General features: G+C 38.9%; 1 protein-coding gene across 1 annotated transcript in view; it reads left to right on the forward strand.

Annotated features, from left to right (window-relative positions):
• Positions 1-23,742, forward strand: part of GPC6 (glypican 6) — a 921,045-nt gene that overhangs the window by 734,851 nt on the left and 162,452 nt on the right. Inside the window, exon 5 of the mRNA XM_040336093.1 lies at positions 16,282-16,412. Within this exon, the coding sequence (XP_040192027.1) occupies positions 16,282-16,412 (131 nt within the window). The remainder of the gene's footprint in view (positions 1-16,281; positions 16,413-23,742) is intronic.

Genomic DNA, 23,742 nt, shown 5'->3' on the forward strand with positions numbered 1-23,742 from the left:
TGACTGGGCACACAGATATTTTGACAATAAACTTTACGAGATTTTTAAATGATGCAGCAACAACTTGAAGTTTTTCTGTAAACTGTCTGGAATCTATAATTGTATTACAGAAAAAGCAACACAATGTATTAATTGCTTTAAAGTTTCTAGCAAATCCAGGTAATGCATTTTAATTACTATCAATCATTCTGATGGTCCCATGCTAAATAGAAGAAGTGCGTGTTAATGCTAAGCGCCTGCATTCTATCTGTGAATTGTTTGACACTTTTGTATCCTGCCGTCTTCAAAATGACAAATAATAAAGCATCAAAGAACAAAATGTTTTATGTGTTTGCTGTTTACTGCATTGATTTGCTGCAGTACTAGTATTATTATTATGATTTATGCCGTTTCGCATTCTTTTGCTCACGCTGAATATCTCTGCATCTATGCAAGTGAAAATATCAAATTACTAAATGGCATAAATCTCAGGAATATGGATTATTGTGCTGTACTACAGGTGGCAGTGGAAATGATAATAATAGAAAAACATCTTAAATAAGCATCACAAAAAAAAAAACAATTGGTTGTGCAGCAATAAAATATTACATTTTAGCATGAGTCTCTCTTAGGCCTCGTACACACGACCGAACATGTCTGCTGAAACTGGTCCGCGGAACAGTTTCCGCGGACATGTTCGGTCGTGTGTACGGCCGACCGGACAATTTTCCGGCGGATCGGACAGGTTTCCAGCGGACAAATGTTTCTTAGCATGCCAAGAAACATGTCCGCTGGAAGCCTGTCCGTCGGACATGTTGGGTCGTCTGTATGACTTACCGGACATGTCCGCCTGGCCGAAAGCCCTCGCATGCGTCGAAGTGATTCGACGCATGCGTGGAAGCATTGACCTTCCAGGGTTGCGCACGTCGCCGCGTCCTCGTCGCGGCGACGGCGTGGCCACGTCACCGCGTATCCTGTCCGTGGGGATTTCGGTTTGATGGTGTGTACAACCATCAGACCGTTTTCATCGGACCGCGGACCGTTTTCATCGCACATGTCCCCTCATGTGTACGAGGCCTTAGGTGTACATTTATTAAGAGACACCAGAATCACAAAAAAAAAACACACTCCACGTTCTTGTCTAATTTCTGTGAATTTCCCTGCAATGCGAATTGGCAGTCCATGGGCAGAAGATTGTACCAGACCACACAAAACGTGGTACATGTACTATTTTAGAAAAATACTGTGGTATCATGCAATCTGATGCCTACAAATGCACTGCATTTGTGATCTGCGGTTGGGGTGCTGTAAACATTGTATTGGCGCTCGCAGCAGATTGCAAAGGAGGTGTGCACAGAACGCACTTTTCCCGCACCCCTTTCTCTGTGAGCTGATCCTTAATCACAATCGAATGCACCTTAACACATTGCAGTAAACATCTTTGGGGAGAGCATGTTTATTAAGATTGGCGCTTTTTTTATTTGATGGAGAAAAGACCGTTATGCCTTGTACACGCGATCGGATTTTCTGTCGGGATAAACTCCGACAGATTTTTCCGACGGAATTTCGTTCAAGCTGTCTTGCATACACACTGTCACACCAAATTCTGACCGTTAAGAATGCGGTGACGTACAACACTACGACGAGCCGAGAAAAATGAAGTTCAATGCTTCAGAGCATGCGTCGACTTGATTCTGAGTATGCATGTTTTTTTCTCTGTCGGAGTTCCCTACAGACGAACAGAATTTCCAACGGAAAAAAGTCAGATGGGGCATACACACGTTCGGAATATCCGATGAAAACATTCCGTCTAACTTACAAAGGAGAATCAAAGATTAATTTGTATCTATACATTTTATTTATTTTTTGTATTTTATGATATTCGATTTTGTGTGGTGTAGTAGTTTCAGGAAAGTGATTCCCAGTGGAAGAGGTTGTTTTATATGAACCACTTTCTGAAGTTAGAAGGGTACTATCATCTGGCAAATATTTTTTATATTGTTTTCTTATGGTCTTTTCAGATATTTGATATAATTAGACATGTGTCATTCGTTTCGTTACAAATAGAAATTTGGACAAATTTTTCGTTATTCAGAGATTTGGATATATTTGAATACCCAAATTACAGTATAGATGAGAGCTGGAGTCCCGCGATCGGTCCCCGGAGCTGAAGAACGAGGAGAGCTGTGTGTAAACACAGCTTTCCCGTTCTTCACTGTAGCGCTGTCATTGATCGTGTGTTCCCTGATATAGGGAAACACAATCAATGACGTCACACGTCCAGCCCCGCCCCCCTACAGTTAGAAACACATATGAGGTCACACTTAACCCCTTCAGCGCCCCCTAGTGGTTAACTCCCAAACTGAAATTGTCATTTTCACAGTAAACAATGCATTTATACAGCATTTTTTGCTGTGAAAATGACAATTGTTCCAAAAATGTGTCAAAATTATCCCATGTGTCCGCCATACTGTCGCGGTCACGGAAAAAATCGCTGATCACCGCCATTAGTAGAAGAAAAAAAAATATTAATAAAAATGCAATAAAACTATCCCTTATTTTGTAAACACTATACATTTTGCGCAAACCAATCGATAAACGCTTATTGCCATTTTTTTACCAAAAATAGGTAGAAGAATACGTATCGGCCTAAATTGAGGAAATTTTTTTTTTTAGATATGTTTGGGGGATATTTATTATAGCAAAAAGGAAAAAATATTAAAAATATTGAATTTTTTTCAAAATTGTCGCTCTATTTTTGTTTATAGCGCAAAAAATAAAAACCGCAGAGGTGATAAAATACCACCAAAAGAAAGCTCTATTTGTGGGAAAAAAAGGACGCCAATTTTGTTTGGGAGCCACGTAGCACAACCGCGCAATTGTCAGTTAAAGCGACGTAGTGCCGAATTGCAAAAACTGGCCAGTATCCGCGGTGATCTACGCCATATCCATGTGTTAGAATGGCCCAGTCAAAGTCCAGACCTAAATCCAATTGAGAATTTGTGGCAAGACTTGAAAATTGCTGTTCACAGACTCTCTACATCCAATCTGACAGAGCTTGAGTTATTTGGCAAAGAAGAATTGGCAAAAATGTCACTCTCTAGAAGTGCATAACTGGTAGAGACATCTCCAATAAGACTTGCAGCTGTAATTGCAGAAAATGGTGGTTCTACAAAGTATTGACTCAGGGGGGCTGAATACAAATACACACCAAACTTTTCACATATTTATTTGTAAAAAATGTTGAAAACCATTTATCATTTTCCTTCCACTTCACAATTATGTGCCACTTTGTGTTGGTCTATCACATAAAATCCCAATAAAATACATTTACGTTTTTGGTTGTAACATGACAAAATGTGGAAAATGTCAAGGGGTATGAATACTTTTTCACGGCACTTTACATTTGATGTGGCACGGGGGTTTTGATATATATTTAGATGTGGCACGAGTGGCTTATAAATTACAGTGGTAATAAAGATTTCAATTTATAAGTCCCTTTCAGATGCTGTATCAGTATCTTGCTTCTCTTTTTTTTTGGAGCGACAAGTCTTAGCATAATTATTCACTTCATGTATTCAGTTATTGCAGCCTGCCATATAATTTATATCTTGAAAAAAACAGGGATTGTCTTTGAGTCACATGATCATTATATAATCCACTGTATCCTAATGAATTCAGTTGGTAAATTAAGGATTTTCTATTAATTAAAATGCACAGCAGAAAGACATCCATCCATGCAAAGTTTATGTAGGTGTCCTTAATATTGAAGATATGGTTGCCATGGCTATGATGGTCTTGTATATTTTTTGTGGCACTGGCTCGTAAGCAGGCCAGAAATATTTTATTTTGGCTCTCAGTAAACTTCCACAATGCAATAGCAAAATAATTTTGAGTATTATGGATATTTTGATGCTATGGAAATAATACCATTTATGAATGGAAGATGTGACCTTTGTTATTTCCACATTATTTATTTTTTTAATGGTTCTTAAAATGTCATGTGGCTTATTGGATAGTTTATGCCATTTTGATCTGTCCTAGCAGCTTATTACTCAAAAATATAGCAATATATAAAAGCCACAAACTACAATAAACGATTTACATATTCATGGATTTGCTTTATTATTTAAAATACTTATGTCCTCAGATGCCATTTATCTGATGTAGAAAAATGTTGCAACTGGGAAATATTCAGCTGAGCACTCCAATCTTTGTCAGAGTTGTTAATTGTAATCTCCTTAGTAAAATATTCACACTAATCAGCAGCTAACTTGAACATCTGGTGGGTTAACATAATTATTAATGAGTTGATTTAATGTAATGTATTGTTTTATTACATTCCTTACTGCGGCATTTCAGTTTATTTATGTGACGTGCTTATTACTACACACATGCTCTTGACTACTTTACCACTTTCTTTATCATTTTTCTCTGTTGGTTTTGTCTGCTTATTTTTGACTTTTATACTTCCTCTAGTTTGACTTTTACACTCCCTCTAGTTCTTATTGTTATTAGATTGTAACCTATCACAGACAAGGCTTTCTCTCCTACTGTATCTAAAGTGTAAAATCATTATGCAAACCCATGTTGTGGCATAAAATTTGTTTCCAGCGCTCTAGCCCAAATTGTATTTAATTTTAAAATGGGGGTAAGAATTACCCATGTTTCCAACCTGCAGCCCACAGGCCACATTCAGCCCAAGACAGCTATGAATGCAGCTCAACACAAAATTGAAAAACGTACTGAAAAATACCTATTTTTTTATGTTTTACAGTGTCTCTTTACTGGACTTTTATACATTTTATCTTCCCAAAGAAAAATATCCCATTCTTTACAATCATTACCTATTTTTGTAATTAGTTTTCAGCAGCACTTATATTTGCAAGCAAATATTTTCAAGCATAAGGCACACGAAGGGCAAAATTAGAACCAAAGGGCCAGATTCACAGAAGAAGTACGCCGGAGTATCTACTGATACTCCGGCGTACTTTCAAATTTGCCGCGTTGTATCTTTAGTTTGAATCCTCAAACCAAGATACGACGGCTTTTGGCTTCGATCCGACAGGCGTACGGCTTCGTACGCCTTCGGATCGTAGGTGTAATACTTCGCCGCCCGCTGGGTGGAGTTTGCATCGTTTTCCGTGTCTGGTATGCTAATTAGCTTTTTCCGGCGATTCGGAAAGGTACGCGCGGCCGTCGCATTCTCTTACGTCATCGCTAGACGTCTTTTCCCGGCGTATAGTTAAAGCTGCTATTTCGTGGCGTATAGATAGACATGCCATGTTAAAGTATGGCCGTCGTTCCCGCGTCAAATGTAAAAAAATTTTTTTTGCATAAGTCGTCCGTGAATAGGAAAGGACGTAACTCACATCTACGTTCAAAAAATGACGTCTGTGCGACGTCATTTCGCGCAAAACACGGCGGGAAATTTAAAAACGGAGCATGCGCAGTACGTTCGGCGTGGGAACGCGCCTAATTTAAATGATCCACGCCCCCTACCCGATCATTTGAATTAGACGGGCTTGCGCCGGAGGGATTTACGCTATGCCGCCGCAACTTTACAGGCAAGTGCTTTGTGAATCAAGCACTTGCCCGTAAAACTTGCAGTGGTGTAACGTAAATGCGATACGTTACGCCGCCGTAAATGTACCAGAATCTGGCCCAAAATGTCTGATGAACACCTTGATAATTAATTGAGAATTGCTACTACATTCATTGAACCAGATATTAATGCGTTAGATTAATAAAAACATTGTCAAATATCCCACATGTTTTATGTTACCTTCTTTACTTTACTTTTATAATAAAGAATATTATACTTTTATAATAAAAAATATTACAAAAATGTTACTAAAAAAAGTTTTATTACTCAGATAGGTACATTACCTATGTCTGTGAGCAATAACTTGGGATCTCTAAATTTTTCTGCTCATTAGCTATCCCTATTGTTAGTGTATTTTATGTGTGGCCAGAGACAATTATCGGGAGGCAGGCTGGCCTGCATAGAGCGTGTGTCAAGCATAACACCTAAGAAGGTGATGGACTGTGCCTGGCCTTCCATTTTATTCTCTTCTATGGACACATCAAGATTGCCAAATATCTCTCTTAAGCTGTCCAAGTCTACTGGGGGATCGCCGGGTTTTTCGATGAGCAGGAAGTTATTGAGATAGCGGATCACTTTTTGCCCGGTGTGAAAGGATTCAGGAAAGGGACTGGACATATAAATTAACATTGGAAATTGAAGAGGAATACAGGGGGACGAGTGCAGCACAGGGCATACACTGTGAAAGCTTTTCACCCCAAGAGGGGTTGTAGGATCTTGTGAGTGCGGGCCATATCAGAGCACAAAAGAAGGGGGCACTGTGTGGAACACGGGAACAGTGTTAAAACTGGCACAAAGCACTTTTTATGCAACATCCAGCACTTTTTTTAATATAGTTGCACATGGACTGTTCACTGTAATTTTATTATAATTAGCACCTTCACGTGCACTATTGGACTATTTTATCCTGTATTATCATATAATATACATTGTTTTAAAATTTCTTAGCACGCTACTGGAAGCACACTTATACATTTATCCATTTATTTATTTAATTTTACACTTACTGGAATGGTATTTGCCAGGCAGGCACCAACTTCTACCAACTTTTTCCATTCCATTCATTATCCCACCTAGGTGGGATAAACACGTAGAGACAGCCACCTTTAAATAATTCCTTTAACTATTACTTAATTTCTACATGAACCAGATTTACTAGGTTCTGGTTTTATCAATAAATTTTGTCTTCACATATATTTATCACCTTGGTTCTGTTGCGCGGATTCACTTTACATTTCCAAATGTATGGAACAACCACGGGCTGCTTTTAGAGCCAAATGTCAATTTAGTGGCAGAGTAAAACAAACCTTTCCACTTGATTCGATAGGCAGGTAGGAATTTGAATGTGTCCTACTCCTAAGCTAATGATGGCTTGAATAGCTAGGTTGACTGATTTATATTTAAGGGAAAATTCCTCGGAGGGTATTAGGGAGTTCAAACTTGGTATGCGTGGACAAATTATACACTAAACAACGTTTATTTGAAAACTTGCCCTTAACAAGTTCAATAGGGCTGAAAGCAGGTTCCTGCATTTGTAGGTCAAGTGGGGTAGCGTGATGTGGCCGGTGTGGAATCCTGCATGAGGAAGGTGGTAAGGGAGGAAGTCGGGTGGGAGGAGAGCTTAAACCTGAGCAACCTGACATGCACGCAACCTAGTCACGATGTACTTTGCTGCTTAAAGGGGTTGTAAAGGTTCGGTTTTTATTTTCTAAATAGGTTCCTTTAAGCTAGTGGATTGTTGGTTCACTAACCTTTTTCTTCGATTTCCCTTCCAAATGTTTTTTTTCTTTGTTTTCTTTGTCTGAATTTCTCACTTCCTCCTCAGTAAGGTGTTCAGTAAGCTGTTCTGGCTGACTATCCACCACTCGGATTATGGTGGAAAGCTTACTGAGGAGAAACAGGAAGTGAGAAATTCAGACAAAGAAAAAAAACATTTAGAAAGGAAATCGAAGGAAAGGGTAAGTGAACCAACAATGCACTAGCTTAAAGGAACCTATTTAGAAAATAAAAACGAACCTTTACAACCCCTTTAATGCCGCACGTGATTTTGGGATGTGCTTTATGACATGAGAGAAAACGACACTGACTGTAGTCCCGAAGTTATAATTGTTGCAGATTGATGTGCCCCCTCATTGACAGGATCGGTCGCCCTAACTTGTCCACATGGGGTGGATGTTCGAGGGTCGGCAAGCTTTAAAGGGACCAAAGTACAGCTACGACGGTCCGCAGGATCGAGCCAACCTGCCGCAGTATAATGATGGCGGCTGGTCGGCAAGCGGTTAAAAACAAATAATTTGTGGTCAGTGGGAAGCAAGCCCCCTTTACCGTGGTGATCAGAATGCCTCCCTTAGGCTGAGTTGACACAGGCATTAAAAGCAGGCATTTGAGAGGCATTAAAAACGCCACTCAAATGCCTATGCACATGATACAATGAACAGCACACAGTGCTGTTCACACTATCAAAACACGAAGCGCTAGAATCATGTCGCTTCAAAATTGAAGCCTCATGTTGAGTGAGGAAGCGTTTGAAGCTTTTCAACGCCTCCTATTCAAGTCTATAGAAACGCTTCGCAAATTCTCTGGCAGGCAGTTGCAGTGTGGTTGCGGGACCTTAAGATTAGTTTGTTAACGGTAATAGAATAGCATTTGTGGAGCAGTTTTAATGCGCCGTAACACTTCTCAAACGCTTCAAAACTGCCCGTAGGGCATTTGAGGAGCATTTTTTATTTCTCATTAATGCTTCTAAAATGCCAGTATAATGCCCATACTCAAGCTCATTCCGGCGAGTCTAATGCCCATACTAAAGATATAGGAGCGTTTTTTTAAGCGTTAGAAATTTAGTCAAGTGTGAACAAGCCCTTAGAAACAGCTAAAAATATTATAGGTATTGTGCCACTGACTCTTTTAAGTCAATCAGCCATCCCAAGCAAATCTCTGTAGGAATATTAGGGTTCCGCTGAACTCTGTTTGAGAATGGTTGATCTAGGCACAAGAATGTCCCTTTTACCAAGGCACACAATAACCAGTGTCTATGGTAACTGGTAACAGTTATAGGGTGTCTGAGAAAAATAAATGTGACAAGCAACCTATTTTTGAGGACAAGAACTAATCCAAATTGAAACAAAATATGTTTATTCCAACTAGAACAATATTCTTTAATATACAGTATGCTCCGGTTATGTAATGTTCATATATAATGCCTATTACTCTAAAAGAGCCTGTTAAAATATATATATAAAAGAGGTTAAAATATTATGCAATTGGTGAAAGAACTGAAGCATTTAGAACACCAGACTTAAATTTATGAAATAATTTTCTACAACAATATTCACACATCACCCTTTTCATTCTTTCTTCCTTTACAGAAGAGATTGACTCTGTAATTTATGAATGCATTTTTCTTTGATAATAATGTGCCCTTTGCTGTATAGCATCAGTTTTGCCGGTCTATTCCAGATGTTCGTTTGAGATTATGGTCTCATTTTACATTAACTACAATAAAAATAAATTACTTTGGTGCATCATGAAGAAAAGTCTGCTCCTTTTATTTTACTGATTGAGTATAAGCGGATTAAACGGATCCTGTATTTTCAGACCCTTTTTAATATGGGTATTTTGGTTTGTAGGGATTCTGTTTTACAATGAGAAAGTTAAAATCTTCTGACTGTTTTTAGCAAGTTTTTAAATATGCCCTGACTTCTGCAGTATCATTGATCACAGTGTGAATTGGAATGTACCTACCAAATAATATACATGCACTAGACATGTGCACAACAAAAATGTTCGTATTTTTTTGTTCCGTTTCGTCTGCACAACAAAAAATTTCGTATTTTTTTGTTCCGTTTCGTCTCGTTCCGTAGATTCGTAATTTCGTAGGACTCAAGTTTTCCTATTCGGACCCGTTCGTATTTTCTCTAATTTATTTTCGTTGATTCGAAATTCGAAATTTTGTTAGATAATAATTTTCGTTTAATGGATTCGTAATTTTGTACTTTCATAAATACATAGCAATACGCGGCTAATCCATATTAAGATATACTTTCTCTTAAGCCCCGTACACACGGTCGGACTGCCAACAAATGCCAAAATTAGCGTTTTCCAAAAAATCTGACCGTGTGTACGCTCTATCGGACAAACTTTTTCGGTTTCAAAAGTCAGGCCAACTCCCTTCAGACAAAAATCCACGGAAAAGTTTGTTTGAAGTCTGATCGTGTGTACGAGGCTTTACACTGTACAATGTGACTCAGCACAAAAGAGATAAGCTGATTGGCTAAGATATTAAGTAATCACTCACTAACTACACTGCCCAGTGCCCATTCGAAAGAACGATATAAGTACACAAAATTACGAAGAGACAAAGAAACGGATTTACAAAACACACAAATGAAAATACGAACATACGAATGAAAATACGAACAGACAAAGGATTTAAAATACGGAATGCAAATCGTTCGTTATAGATGTTATTTTCGTTCTTTTGCTTTTTCGGTGTTTCGTATTTTAGTAAGATTGTCCAATCATACGTTCGTATTTTCGCTTGTTCGTTATTTTGCTTATTCGTAATTCCGTAATTTTCGTATTTTGGGTCTTTCAGCTTTTTGGATGTTCGAATTGATACGAATGTACAAAAACTAACAAGTTCGTTAGTTATGAACGGGAACACACATGTCTAACATGCACACTGCTCCGCCACTAGCCATGAGAACTAAAGGATGAATAAGCCCTACTAACCTTGCTTGTCATTAGAGCAGTTAACAATCCTCATTCCTGGACCTATACATGTGTCTGATCACATGGTCCTTATTATTGCAGAGCATAAAAATTCCTACTATATAAAGATGTATAAAATTAAAATAACTTAGGCTAGGTTGGCAATGATCTTTGGTGGCTCTTGACTGTCCACAATGTGAATAGGAAAGGACGTGAGTTACGTCCTTTCCTATTCACGGACGACTTACGAAAAAAAAAATTTAAATTCGACGCGGGAACGACGGCCATACTTTAACACGGGAACATACTTTAACACGCGGAAAACGACGCAAACTCCACCCAGCGGGCGCCGAAGTATTACACCTACGATCCGAAGGCGTACAAAGCCGTACGCCTGTCGGATCGAAGCCAAAACCGTCGTATCTTGGTTTGAGGATTCAAACTAAAGATACGACGCAGCAAATTTAAAAATACGCCGGAGTATCAGTAGATACTCCGGCGTATTTCTTCTGTGAATCTGGCCCAGTATGTTTAACATTTTTTTAAAGTAAGTACTTTAGTGAGTGGCAGGCAAAAAACACTGCTCTCAATTTCTGCAATTTCTGTGCCGAAAAATGTGGGTGCACAGCAGCAGGTTGCAGCCTACGAGAGGGTGTAAAAAAGTCTAAATATAAAATAAAGCATGTCTCAGGAAAACTTCCTTTAGGGCATAGCAAGTTGTACTTAGATAAGCCTAAAGCACACTGAGGAGTTGGATAAGATGAACTATCATTTTAGGTATATTTTCAGACACATCTCGAAGCTAAAATCCACATTTTTAGAAAGTGCTGCATATAAACAAACAACATTACATCCAAGTTAGAGGATTTTCAGTGAGCAGAACGGAACCAGACCCTGTAGCAGTTAACTGTCTCACAATTGCGAACAAGAAAACTATTCTAGATAGCCAGTGAGTACCGTAATGGCTTACACAATTTTTAGTCTAAGCAGTTAAAAAAATAGAATGTTTAGTACTATTAGTCCTTATTTATCAGTATAACATAATTGAACATAAAACTCGTTAAATAATGTTAGGGCTAAAATATGATTTCAATGTTATGATTTACATGAGACAGATTATTGTTGATGCATTGAAGTTAGCAACAGATGAGAACTATTATTTAAGTTTATGTTTCTAGTTTAGCAAACATAATTTGCTTCATTTTAATTGATTTATTGATGAAAAAGCAATTGCTGGGGGACTGTAAAGGCTGATTACTTTTTAATTTAACCACACAGATGAAATACATATATGGGGGGCTATTTTACATGCCAAAAGGCATTTCTATCCAACCAGCCTTGAAATGTATGCAGCCTGTTCAGCGAGGTTGGTGCCATTGGCTTCTTTGGTGCCTGCTTTCTCAAATGTGTCAATAAATAGTAGAATTTGATATGTTTGTATATGTGTACCGGGTTGTTTCTATATTGTTATCAACCACTTCAGCTCTCATACCTCTTATGGACTTACTTTACATTACAGCTATGAGCCTGTTTGTTCAGCAATAATATTGTCATTAGTTAAAGTGGATTTCCACCCAAAAGTGGAAGCTCTGTTAATCTGATACCTCCCCCCCCCCCCCCACCAGTGCCACATTTGGCACCTTTCTGGGGGGGAGTCGGTACCTGTTTTTGACAGGTACCTGTCCCCACTTCTGAAAGATATATATATTCCTTAATATTCACAAATAATACAAGTCCACATTTTGTGCACCAAATGCCTTTGCAAACCCAGATGTTACCTTGTAGAAAGAGCAGTGATAACATCATTGTGCAGTACATAACCTGTGCAGAGAGCAGGCTGTACTGCAAACATAGATAAATTAGTTTTAAGGCATACTATATGTTGATATTTGCAGTTAGAGTATTGTGTTACTTCAGAATACTGATTATTGGTCTAATGTTGTTATTCTTTATTAAGTTTCTTATCTTTAGGAATAAAATTTGTGAAATTAAATTGTGTCTTCTAGACAGGTAGAGATAGGTAAATACAGTGATAAAAACAGGATAAAAAATACAGGATAAAAACGGTGATGGTGCAGCATGGCGCCCGTGCCCTGGACGCGTCACTTGTGACAAAACACGTAGGGGGAAGCTGTGTGCTGATGTGGTATGGTGCTATATTTATTCTTTTGATGTAATTGCAATTTAAAATCTTTAATAAATCAAGTTAGAAAATTTTACACTATTCGAGTGCTTTGTTTCCATGTCCCTATGCAAATTCCTGTGGGATGATGTTTTGCTGAGGACCACCATAAAACTTCTTGGCCCTTGGGTTGCCCCTTAGAGTTGTTCCAGATGACCTATAGCCTAGTTGTTTCGTTTTGAACCTTGATGAGCTTTCTTTTGAGTAGAGGGTCATTTGCAGCTGGTAAGGGTAAGCATGCCTTTCTTCCAAAAGAGGTGGTGGTTTTACACACAGATGTTTTTAGCTATTGTTGATGGACATTTACTATGCTGATATAATTGTGTAAGCACTTAAAGCTGTTGTAATCTTAAAAAATTATGTATATATATATATATATATATATATATATATATATATATATATATATATATATATATATACAGTGAGGAAAATAAGTATTTGAACACCCTGCTATTTTGCAAGTTCTCCCACTTGGAAATCATGGAGGGGTCTGAAATTGTTATCGTAGGTGCATGTCCACTGTGAGAGACATAATCAAAAAAAATAATCCAGAAATCACAATGTATGATTTTTTTAACTATTTATTTGTATGATACAGCTGCAAATAAGTATTTGAACACCTGAGAAAATCAATGTTAATATTTGGTACAGTAGCCTTTGTTTGCAATTACAGAGGTCAAACGTTTCTTGTAGTTTTTCACCAGGTTTGCACACACTGGAGGAGGGATTTTGGCCCACTCCTCCACACAGATCTTCTATCAGTCAGGTTTCTGGGCTGTCGCTGAGAAACACGGAGTTTGAGCTCCCTCCAAAGATTCTCTATTGGGTTTAGGTCTGGAGACTGGCTAGGCCACGCCAGAACCTTGATATGCTTCTTACAGAGCCACTCCTTGGTTATCCTGGCTGTGTGCTTCGGGTCATTGTCATGTTGGAAGACCCAGCCTCGACCCATCTTCAAAGCTCTAACTGAGGGAAGGAGGTTGTTGCCCAAAATCTCGCAATACATGGCCCCGGTCATCCTCTCCTTAATACAGTGCAGTCGCCCTGTCCCATGTGCAGAAAAACAGCCCCAAAGCATGATGTTACCACCCCCATGCTTCACAGTAGGGATGGTGTTCTTGGGATGGTACTCATCATTCTTCTTCCTCCAAACACGGTTAGTGGAATTATGACCAAAAAGTTCTATTTTGGTCTCATCTGACCACATGACTTTCTCCCATGACTCCTCTGGATCATCCAAATGGTCATTGGCAAACTTAAGACGGGCCTTGACATGTGCTGGTTTAAGCAGGGGAACCTTCCGTGCCATGCATGATTTCAAACCATGACGTCTTAGTGTATTACCAACAGTAACCTTGGAAACGGTGGTCCCAGCTCTTTTTTCACCAAGCTGCTTGGCAATTTCCCCGTAGCCCTTTCCAGCCTTGTGGAGGTGTACAATTTTGTCTCTAGTGTCTTTGGACAGCTCTTTGGTCTTGGCCATGTTAGTAGTTGGATTCTTACTGATTGTATGGGGTGGACAGGTGTCTTTATGCAGCTAATGACCTAAAACAGGTGCATCTAATTTAGGATAATAAATGGAGTGGAGGTGGACATTTTAAAGGCAGACTAACAGGTCTTTGAGGGTCAGAATTCTAGCTGATAGACAGGAGTTCAAATACTTATTTGCAGCTGTATCATACAAATAAATAGTTAAAAAATCATAAATTGTGATTTCTGGAATTTTTTTTTGATTATGTCTCTCACAGTGGACATGCACCTACGATGACAATTTCAGACCCCTCCATGATTTCCAAGTGGGAGAACTTGCAAAATAGCAGGGTGTTCAAATACTTATTTTCCTCACTGTTCCTTAAGCCTCAGTAATAGAACATAACTTGTGGTGTGTAAATTGTCCCTTTGTATAATCTAAAATACCTGGTTGATCCTGCTTGGTGCTGCCCTCCCCCCTGTAAACTGACCACGTTTATCATGGCTGCTGATCTCCTGATACCATGGTCAGTTTATGTGCCTCCATCATCCCGCTGTCTTTCCTCTCTCCCCTCTCCCTCCCCTCCCTCCCTGCCTGTCAGCTAGTGACAGTGCTGATCTACTCCTGGCCCCTCCCCTCCTGCTGCTAAAATAACTGTCTTATTCCTGTATTCCACTTTGTTACATTAAATTATGTACCCCAGTGTAGGTGCTTTTTAAAAAATATGCAGTTTTATACCTTACTTCATAGTGGTGCTCACGTGACCACTCGCTGGTCTCCTCCTCTCCTCCCCACCTCCCAGCTAACATCAGTGGGGGAATCTCAGCCCCTCCCGCTGTAGTTATCAGATTAGGAGAGGAAAGCCACAGGCAGTTATGTGAGCGCCAAGCGTTGCTATAAAATAAGATATAAAGCGGCATATTTTTTAAACAACACATACACTGGGGCACATCATTAAATGTAACACAGTGGATTGTAGGAATAAGACATAGTGGCTTTACAACCACTGTAAGAAGAAGATTCTTCCCTCACGCGGACTTATATATATTTATGCTTTTATTTAGTTATTTGACAATTTTTTTATTTATATATGTTGCACATTATTTAACTCATTTGATTATATGGCATGTATTTTGTTTACAAATTTTGTTAGCGCAGCTCAATATGTTGTGATTTTTGGAATTACTGTGTTGAGTATCTTACGGTAGAGTTGCTGCTTTACACATGTCAAATATTCTTACATATTTTGTTTATGCACAAGCACGGTTTCTTTATAATCTTTCACTATTAATTTTGTTTTATTTCAGCTAGATATGGGTAACTAAATATAACAATGTAGGTTTGATTTGGACTCATTTTTTTTATTTTTCTATGATCAGCCATTTGTTTGTTATAATGGGTTGGGCCATTTGATTAGATGCAAGATTTGTGCTGAAAAGTAGTATGTGTACGGGTCAGGTTTAGCTAAGTTCCCTTCATTTCTACAGAAAAAGTAGGTCTTGATAAATTCACTGAGACTTATTTTTCCAACTTTTACCTGTCAGGCCCCGTACACACGACCGAGTTTCTCGGCAGAATTCAGCCAGAAACTCGATCGGAGCCGTATTCTGCCGAGAAACCCGGTCGTGTGTACACTTTTGGCCGAGGAAGCCGACGAGGATCTCGCCGGGCCAAATAGAGAACATGTTCTCTATTTCCTTGTTAGTCAATGAGGAAACTTGGCTCGCCGAGATCCTCGGCGGCTTCATAAGGAACGCGACGAGCAAAACGATGTGTTTTGCCCGTCGAGTTTCTCGGACGTGTGTATGGGGCCTTATAGTTAAAGATAGATGCCTCCTTGTCCTTGGCCTGTGCTTGGCCAGTGACTGAGCCACAAAAGGCTATCCCTCTGCTCTCTCCTTCTGACAGCATGTTTTGTTTTACTACGTGTTCATGTAGCATACCAGATCGCTTCCCTCTCTATTCCTAAGGCAATCACAAAAGGCTTGAATCACATCAAATTCATGTGCCTACACAAATTGTCTTTAAAAATACCATTCTTCATACTTGTTAATGAGAACATTACTGCACTAATATCTACTTAGAGTTAAGATTTAATGGATTTATAATTTTAATGAAAAAAGTCTGTCTCCTTAAACTGCAGCTATTTTGTACACGACCATGTGTCAGGTGTGTTTGTAATATTGTGTACACATCTATTTATTGTCAGGAAACAATTAATTCAGGACACAGAAAATAAGCTGTATGCGTAATGTGACCTTTTAATGCAGGCATTTGGATGGTGAAGCTGACCTTTCTTTAACTTGTTGTGATTGTTTTTTGTTTTGACAGATGCTATGCTTCTCGTTGCTGACAGATTGGAGGGGCCATTCAATATTGAGTCAGTTATGGATCCCATCGATGCAAAGATATCTGAAGCCATCACCATCCTGCAACAAAACAGTATGCAGGTGTCAGGGAAGGTAATCAGCATCTTCCATAATAATTAACGTGATAAATCAGTGCCCATTATGATAGAGCAGGTTATCAATTTTCCAGGAATGTATGACAAGAAGACATTTTTCACCAGAGAGCTTCTTGATTTAATCATTAGCCTAATAATGCCACAATGCATTTAGAAAACTATTTTTTTTTTGTTTATTTTTTATTTTTTTTACAGCACGCCAAAGCTTTAATACAACGATGATTATATGTTATTGTAATCTTTACCATTTGTTTGATTATTAAAAAAGAGAAATCACCGCTCTAGGATACTAATCAAGCAGTCTCCTCACCTGATCCAAAGCCACGGGTGCCGGCAATGCATAAAATGATGCAAAAAGGAAGGAAAACATTCTGCACAGCCGCACTCCAAAAAGCAAATTGCTTTTATTATAAAAAAGAAAACACACAAAAAGCATGCCACAGCAAGCGAGGTAGAAGATGATGCGTTTCACACCGATCTTTAGTGCTTATTAGTGTGGCTGTCCAGGACGTTTTTCCTCCTTTTTGTTTGATTATTACTTTGTTAATTACAACCTTTTTATAAGGAGAATAATTGAATTACCTGTCAGCCATAGGTAGGAACCACATCCCTTATTTGAAGAATAAATAGGTATGGCAATTAAACTGGATTTTTAAGGTGCAAACACAATACAAAAATGTATATGAAAAATAAATTTTATTTATACAGAAGTAGAAAAGATATAAAAATCCATCATATATGTCTGTTTGCATTTATGAAATTCTATTGAATATATGATGGATTTTTATATCTTTTCTACTTCTGTATACATAAAATGTATTTTTGATATACATTTTTGTATTGTGTTTGCACCTTAAAAATTCAGTTTAATTTCCATAGCTATTTATTCTACAACCTTTTTATACTGTATATTTGTTCTCAGCACTTGGCAAACATTATAGTGAGTACGCAACCTTCACCCTGGTTTACACCTAGTACACACTGCTATTTTATTTTCATTCAACCCAGTGGCTGAATGGAAAAAAAAGTGACAGCTCAGGTCCAATGTTAGTACAGCGCTCTCCCGTGCTGTACTATTGTGTTCTGACAGGGGGACAGTTCCCTTGTTAGAACATTCTGGTCAGCGCTCTCAGCCAATGGCTGAGAACGCTGACCAAGAGCTGGGGCCATTGGCTGAGAGCACTGACCAAGAGCTGGTCACAGACTTTTTTCGGTCATGGTTCTGTCGGGCTGGCTGCAGTACATACGGGCCAAATGTCGGCCGACATTCGGCCCATGTGTATGGGGCTTAAACTAACCCAAAAGCAAATATGGTGTAGTGCTACCCTCAATATACATAAAGAATGAATATTATGTTTATCACATCTAAAAATACAAAATAAGTGTCCCAAAAATAAATAATAAAAAACCAACACTCCATAGTGACTGCAAACACCAGTGGAAACAGCTGTGATCACTCCCAAATCTTCTTTGCACATATAACACCAAATTAAAATAGTGCACTCCATCATGTGATATTTCCAATCTTTTCACCTCAACCTGACCTCCTATCATGGGATGAGATCAAACAGCACTTTTTTACCTCCAAAAGGGCTAGTGATCATACAAGGAATCAATCTTTGGAACCCTCTTTGCTTGATCTCATATGCAACTCAAGTATAAAATCACATATACTCACCCCTCACATTTTAGCTAATATTTTATCTTTTCATGTGACAACACTGAAGAAATTACACTTTGCTACAATGTATGTGATGGAAACCAGGTAAGAGTACAAAGACACGTGTGTCTTGCCTACAGTCAAGCATGGTGGTGGGAGTGTGATGGTCTGGGGCTCATGAGTGCTGCTGGCACAGGAGAGCTACAGTTCATTGAGGGAGCCATGAATGCCAACATGTACTGTGAAATACTGAAGCAGAGCATGATCCCATCCCTTCGGAGACTGGGCCGCAGGGCAATTTTCCAACATGATAACAACCCCAAACACACTTCCAAGACGACCACTGCCTTGCTAAAGAAGCTGAGGGTAAAGGTGGTGGACTGACACAGCATGCCTCCAGACCAAAACTCTATTGAGCATATGTGGGGTATGCTCAAACAGAAGGTGGAGGCGCACAAAGTCTCTAACATCCATCAGCTCTGTGATGTCCTCATGGCGGAGTGGAAGAGGAGTCCAGTGGCAACCTGTGAAGCTCTGGTGAACTCAATGCGCAAGAGGGTTAAGGCAGTGCTGGAAAATAATGGTGGCCACATAAGATATTGACACTCTGAGCCCAATTTGGACATTTGCACTTAGAGGTGTACTCACTTTTGTTGCCAGTGGTGTACACATTAATGGCTGTGTGAGTTATTTTGAGGGAACAGCAAATTTACACTGTTATACAAGCTGTACACTCACTACTTTACATTGTAGCAAAGTGTAATTTCTTCAGTGTTGTCACATGAAAAGATATAATAAAATATTTACAAAAATGCGAGGGGTGTACTCACTTTTGTGAGATACTGTATAAGAAAGAAAGGGAAATTATAGTGCTCACAGTGTTTATTAATTAAAAGTAATCAGATTAAAAAACACCTACAAGGATAAAGCAAATATTTGCCCTCAATAAAACACCTTAATGTATGCTATTTGTCTGCATGTACCGGTCTCTCACCACTCAGCAATTCTGAAATCTGAACTTACTTTATCGACGCCAAAAGTATCAGATCACAAATAAAACAGTGCTATGCCAAGACCTAGCAGTGGCAATATCTCAGTTCTCAAAATTTAACAATTCAGTTATATGTTATGTGTCATTTAATGAATACATCTAATGCAATGATTTTATAAAAAAATAAATAAAAAATCGGAATTTCAAGCTTAAAATAAATACCACCAGCTAAATAGTATACTGCCCAATTCCAATTGTAAATGTTGGTAGCTCCTTGAACTCTACTTGCAGCCAAAGGCATACATATACAATACCTACTTTTAAAATAGCATACTGCTACCAGATGTTTGAGAGTAAAAATGAATACATAGGTATTGTACATGCCCTGGTGGTTATTTGCCAAATGAACAGCCCATGTTTGGTGACCCACTGAAATAATACTGGCCATAGAATAGATGTGAATAGATGAAGGATGCTGCAGATATAATATACAGATGAGAGTAATAGCTGGATTAATTTATCACAGTATGCATGTGTGTGCACCTGTTAAGTGTTGTTGAGAATTTGACCTTGGCATCTGTAGAATGCTGATTGCAAATTCATTGTTTATTTTTTAGTAAACAGCATAGGAGCTATGATATGATTAATAGAAATACACCTAGTCACTAGGGCTCTCATTCGCTACAAGCCAGATGGGGTACAGGTAATTCATGTGCCTTCCGGCAAGTGGCCATAACAACAACTGAGAACCTCCCCTCTAATATTTTAATCAGGCAGTGCCAAAGATAAAATCCCCCCTTGCCTTATACAAGAAATTACTGTATAAGACAAAATATACAATGAGCACAGTAAAAACGTGAGCTTGTATTTTCGAGCTTTAAAGTAGAACTGTTTTATTTTTTATGAAAATGCTCTGAAATTATAACTTTAAAAAAAAAAATGCACAACATGGTTCCTTCGCTGAGACTGCCATCAATCAGGGCAGCTGGCGGATCCCGACTTGGGAAGTTGTGATGACCGGCTGCCCTGACTGATGGCAGTGACGTCAGCGGAGAGCGGACTTCAGACAGCTCTCCTCTGAAAACAGGTCACAGGAGTGCAAAACTAATTCACTCCTGTGACCTAGAGGAGAAGCCCAGCCGAAAAAGCCCAGACTGGACTTCTCCTTTAAATAGATTATATTCCACAATGACACTGGAAAGAAAGAAACAAAATCAAAGAATGTTCCAAATAACTAGTGTAACAAGTATTTCATTCTCTTATTGACTGTGGCTATATAAATTGCTTTTGGAGCCAGTGTTATTCTAGCTAATAGATTTTAACTGCGTTTTTCTTATATTTAGTTATGTATTGATTTATTGCTTGATATACTGATTGATTAAAGCAGGAAAGCCACAAAGTGCTAAGAAAAAAATAGTTATCTGTCATTCTATTCTTCTTGACACGAAAATGCATCTTTGCTTTGTTAAGTGAAAGTGTCTAATGCAGACTGGCTATTCTGACAATTGCCAGAAGGACTGCTCTGATTATTAGTGTTTGTGAGTCCCTATGGGTCCTGGACTAGTTTTACTTAAAGTGGGGGTTCACCCTAAAATACAACTTTGTACCATGCCATTCAGCATACTAGCGTGAGCTACAGTATGCCTTTATTTTTATTTTTTGTGCTGTATTCACAGTTTAATCGATTAGTTTTGTTTCAGACTCCCCGCGGGGAGTAGGCGTTCCTATGAAGAGGGGAACATGATTGACGGCCGGCTATGGCGCGTCACGCTTCCCAAAAATAGCCGGAGTAGGACTCGGCTCTTCACGGCGCTATATGGCGCCTGCGCACAGACTAGGAGCTGACTGCGCAGGCGCCGTGAAGAGCAAAGTCCTATTTCGGCTATTTTCGGGAAGCGTGACGCGCCATAGCCGGCCGTCAATCATGTTCCCCTCTTCATAGGAACGCCTACTCCCCGCGGGGAGTCTGAAACTTAACTAACGGATTAAACTGTGAGTACAGCACAAAAAAAAAATAAAGGCATACTGTAGCTCACGCTAGTATGCTGGATGGCATGCTAGACACATTTTGTTTTTTTTTAGGGTGAACGCTTTAACAAAAAAAAAAACACTTTGGCATTTGAGCTACACAGTGTTACTTAGCTGGAAGTGATTTGAGTACAAAAATGATATTGCTCCACAAGGCTTGGTTGGTTTGATTATATATATGTGGGTTTATTAGCTTTATATACCAGGGCTGTATTTGACTCTGTCTGACAGCAGGCAACATCATCATAAAGAATTTGGCTGCCACACTATCCACTATGACCATAACTGTACATGACCAGTCTAGTGACAGAATGAAAAATGGATGGAAGCATGAAGTGCTCTAGAATTTTCTGGTAGAGGGCAGGGCTGACTTTGGACTTGCTAAAACACAGTGGACCAACATGAGCAGATGACATGGCTCCTACAAATCATCACGGACTGTGAAAAATTTTGCATTTCATTTGGAAATCAAGGTCTAAGAGTCTGGAAGAAGAGTGTGGAGGCACAGAATCAAAGTTGCATGAGGTCCAGTGTGAAGTTTCCACAGTCAGTGAGGATGTGGGGAGCCATGTCATCTGCTAGGGTTGGGCCACTGTGGTTTCACAAATCATCACTGACTGGACTTCATTGACTGGCGATTTCATTTTCCAGAAGGACTTGGCAACTGCCCACATTGCCAAAAATATCAATACCTGATTTATTGACCGTAGTATCAGTATGCTTGATTGGCCAACAAACTCACCTGACCTAAACCCCATAGAGAATCTGTAGGGGATTGTCAAGAGGAAGATGAGAGACACCAGATGATCTAAAAGCCATTATTAAAGCAACCTGGGCTTCCATAACACCTCAGCAGTGCCACAGGCTTATCGCCATGCCGCATTGATGCAGTAATCCATGTAAAAAGAGCACCAACCAAGTATTGAGTGCATACTATACTGTACATAGATATACTTTTTAGTAAGCCAACATTTCTGTATTAAAAATCCTTTATTTTTTGGTCTTATGTAATATTCTAGTTTTCGAAAATACAGAATTTGGGGTTTTCACTAGCTGTAAGTCATAATCATCAAAATTAAAACATTTATATAAAATATATGAGTTTCACTTTTTAAATTGAATTACTGAAATAAACTTTTTGATGGTATTCTAATAGTTTGTAGACGCAAACAATTTCACTCACACAAAACAATTAATATACGCTTATTGGGATTTTTGTTTTTACCAAAGACATGTAGCAGAATATATGTTGGTCCAATTTTATGAAGAAATTAGATTTTCAATTTTTATTGGATATATTTTATAACAGAAAGTAGAATTTTTGTTTTTTCCAAATGTTTGTTCTTTTTTATTTATATAATAAAAAAATAAAAATCCAGTGGTGATCAAATACCACCAAAAGAAAGCTCTATTTGCATGGAAAAAAAATGATATAAATCACAACCTGTCACACACCATACTCCTATGTTCATACATACAAATTCAAATGCCATGTGTAAAACTAAAGCTGACTAAACACTGATAACATTTCAGTGAAAATGTTTAATCTGAAGAATGTTTCTTCAATTTTCTAATGTTTGGTGGAGTCAAATCAATGTTCATTTTCAACCACAATGATGAAAAAAATTGAAGAAGCAGGATGTAAACAGCGTACTTAGTTTTCAGTACTGTATATGAAAGTTTATTCATTCCAAAATAAAATATTAAAGTGAAATAAAACCCTAACTATATCTATTCTTAAACATTTTCCCAACCCCTTCTCCTTCCTATCCTGTATGAAAAAAATCTGTGTTCTAAACTATTTACAATCTGCTCCAGTTGGTCACATGATCCTACAGCCCTGTGTATGGGAGTACTCGACAATGACTAACCATGAGCACCTATAGCCCTGTGCCGTCTCATCAGTGCCCGTCAGTGAAGTCTCATCAGTAGTCATCTGTGGAGGAGAAAACTTACTTATTTACAAAATGTTATAATAGAAACAAAAAAAAAAGTTTTTTATTTGTAGAGCAAAAAATAAAAAACCCAGTGATGATCAAATACCACTAAAATAAAGCTCTATCTGTGCGGGGGGGGGGGGGATTAAACATTTCATATGGGTACAGCGTTGCATGACCACGCAATTGTCATTCAAAGTGTTACAGCGCTTAAAGCTGAAAATTGGCCTGGACAGGAAGGGGTTGAAAGTGCCCCGTATTGAATTGGTTAATCAGCTTTCAGGTGTTGGCACCACCATCTTGACTAAGGGAAGCTGGCAGTGAAGCCTTGTGGCTTCACAGTCGATTTCTTACTGCGCACGCACGTAGCTTGCTGTATTTTGTAAATGGGCCGCAGTCCTCTGGGCCCTTTGAAGTGTCTGCGGGGGAAGAAGGGGGCCAAACTTCCTGTTCACTGTCAAAACCAGGTACCCGCTCTCCCCCCTCCCCAAAAAGTGCCAAATGTGGCAGCGGGGGGGGGGAGAGGCAGACAAGCAGAGCTTCCTATTTTGGGTGGAGCTCCACATTAAGTCCATTTACGGCCAATACTCTCTATGGCCTGACCCAACACATGCCAAAAAGCTTTGAATGATTGACCTCAGCATGCATAGTGTTGTAGGCAGAGGCGTAGCTTGAAGCTTGTGGGCCCCAATGCAAAAGTTGATGGGGCCCC

This window comes from Rana temporaria, chromosome 2, assembly GCF_905171775.1.
Source record: "Rana temporaria chromosome 2, aRanTem1.1, whole genome shotgun sequence".
NCBI classification, from domain to species: Eukaryota; Metazoa; Chordata; class Amphibia; order Anura; family Ranidae; genus Rana; species Rana temporaria.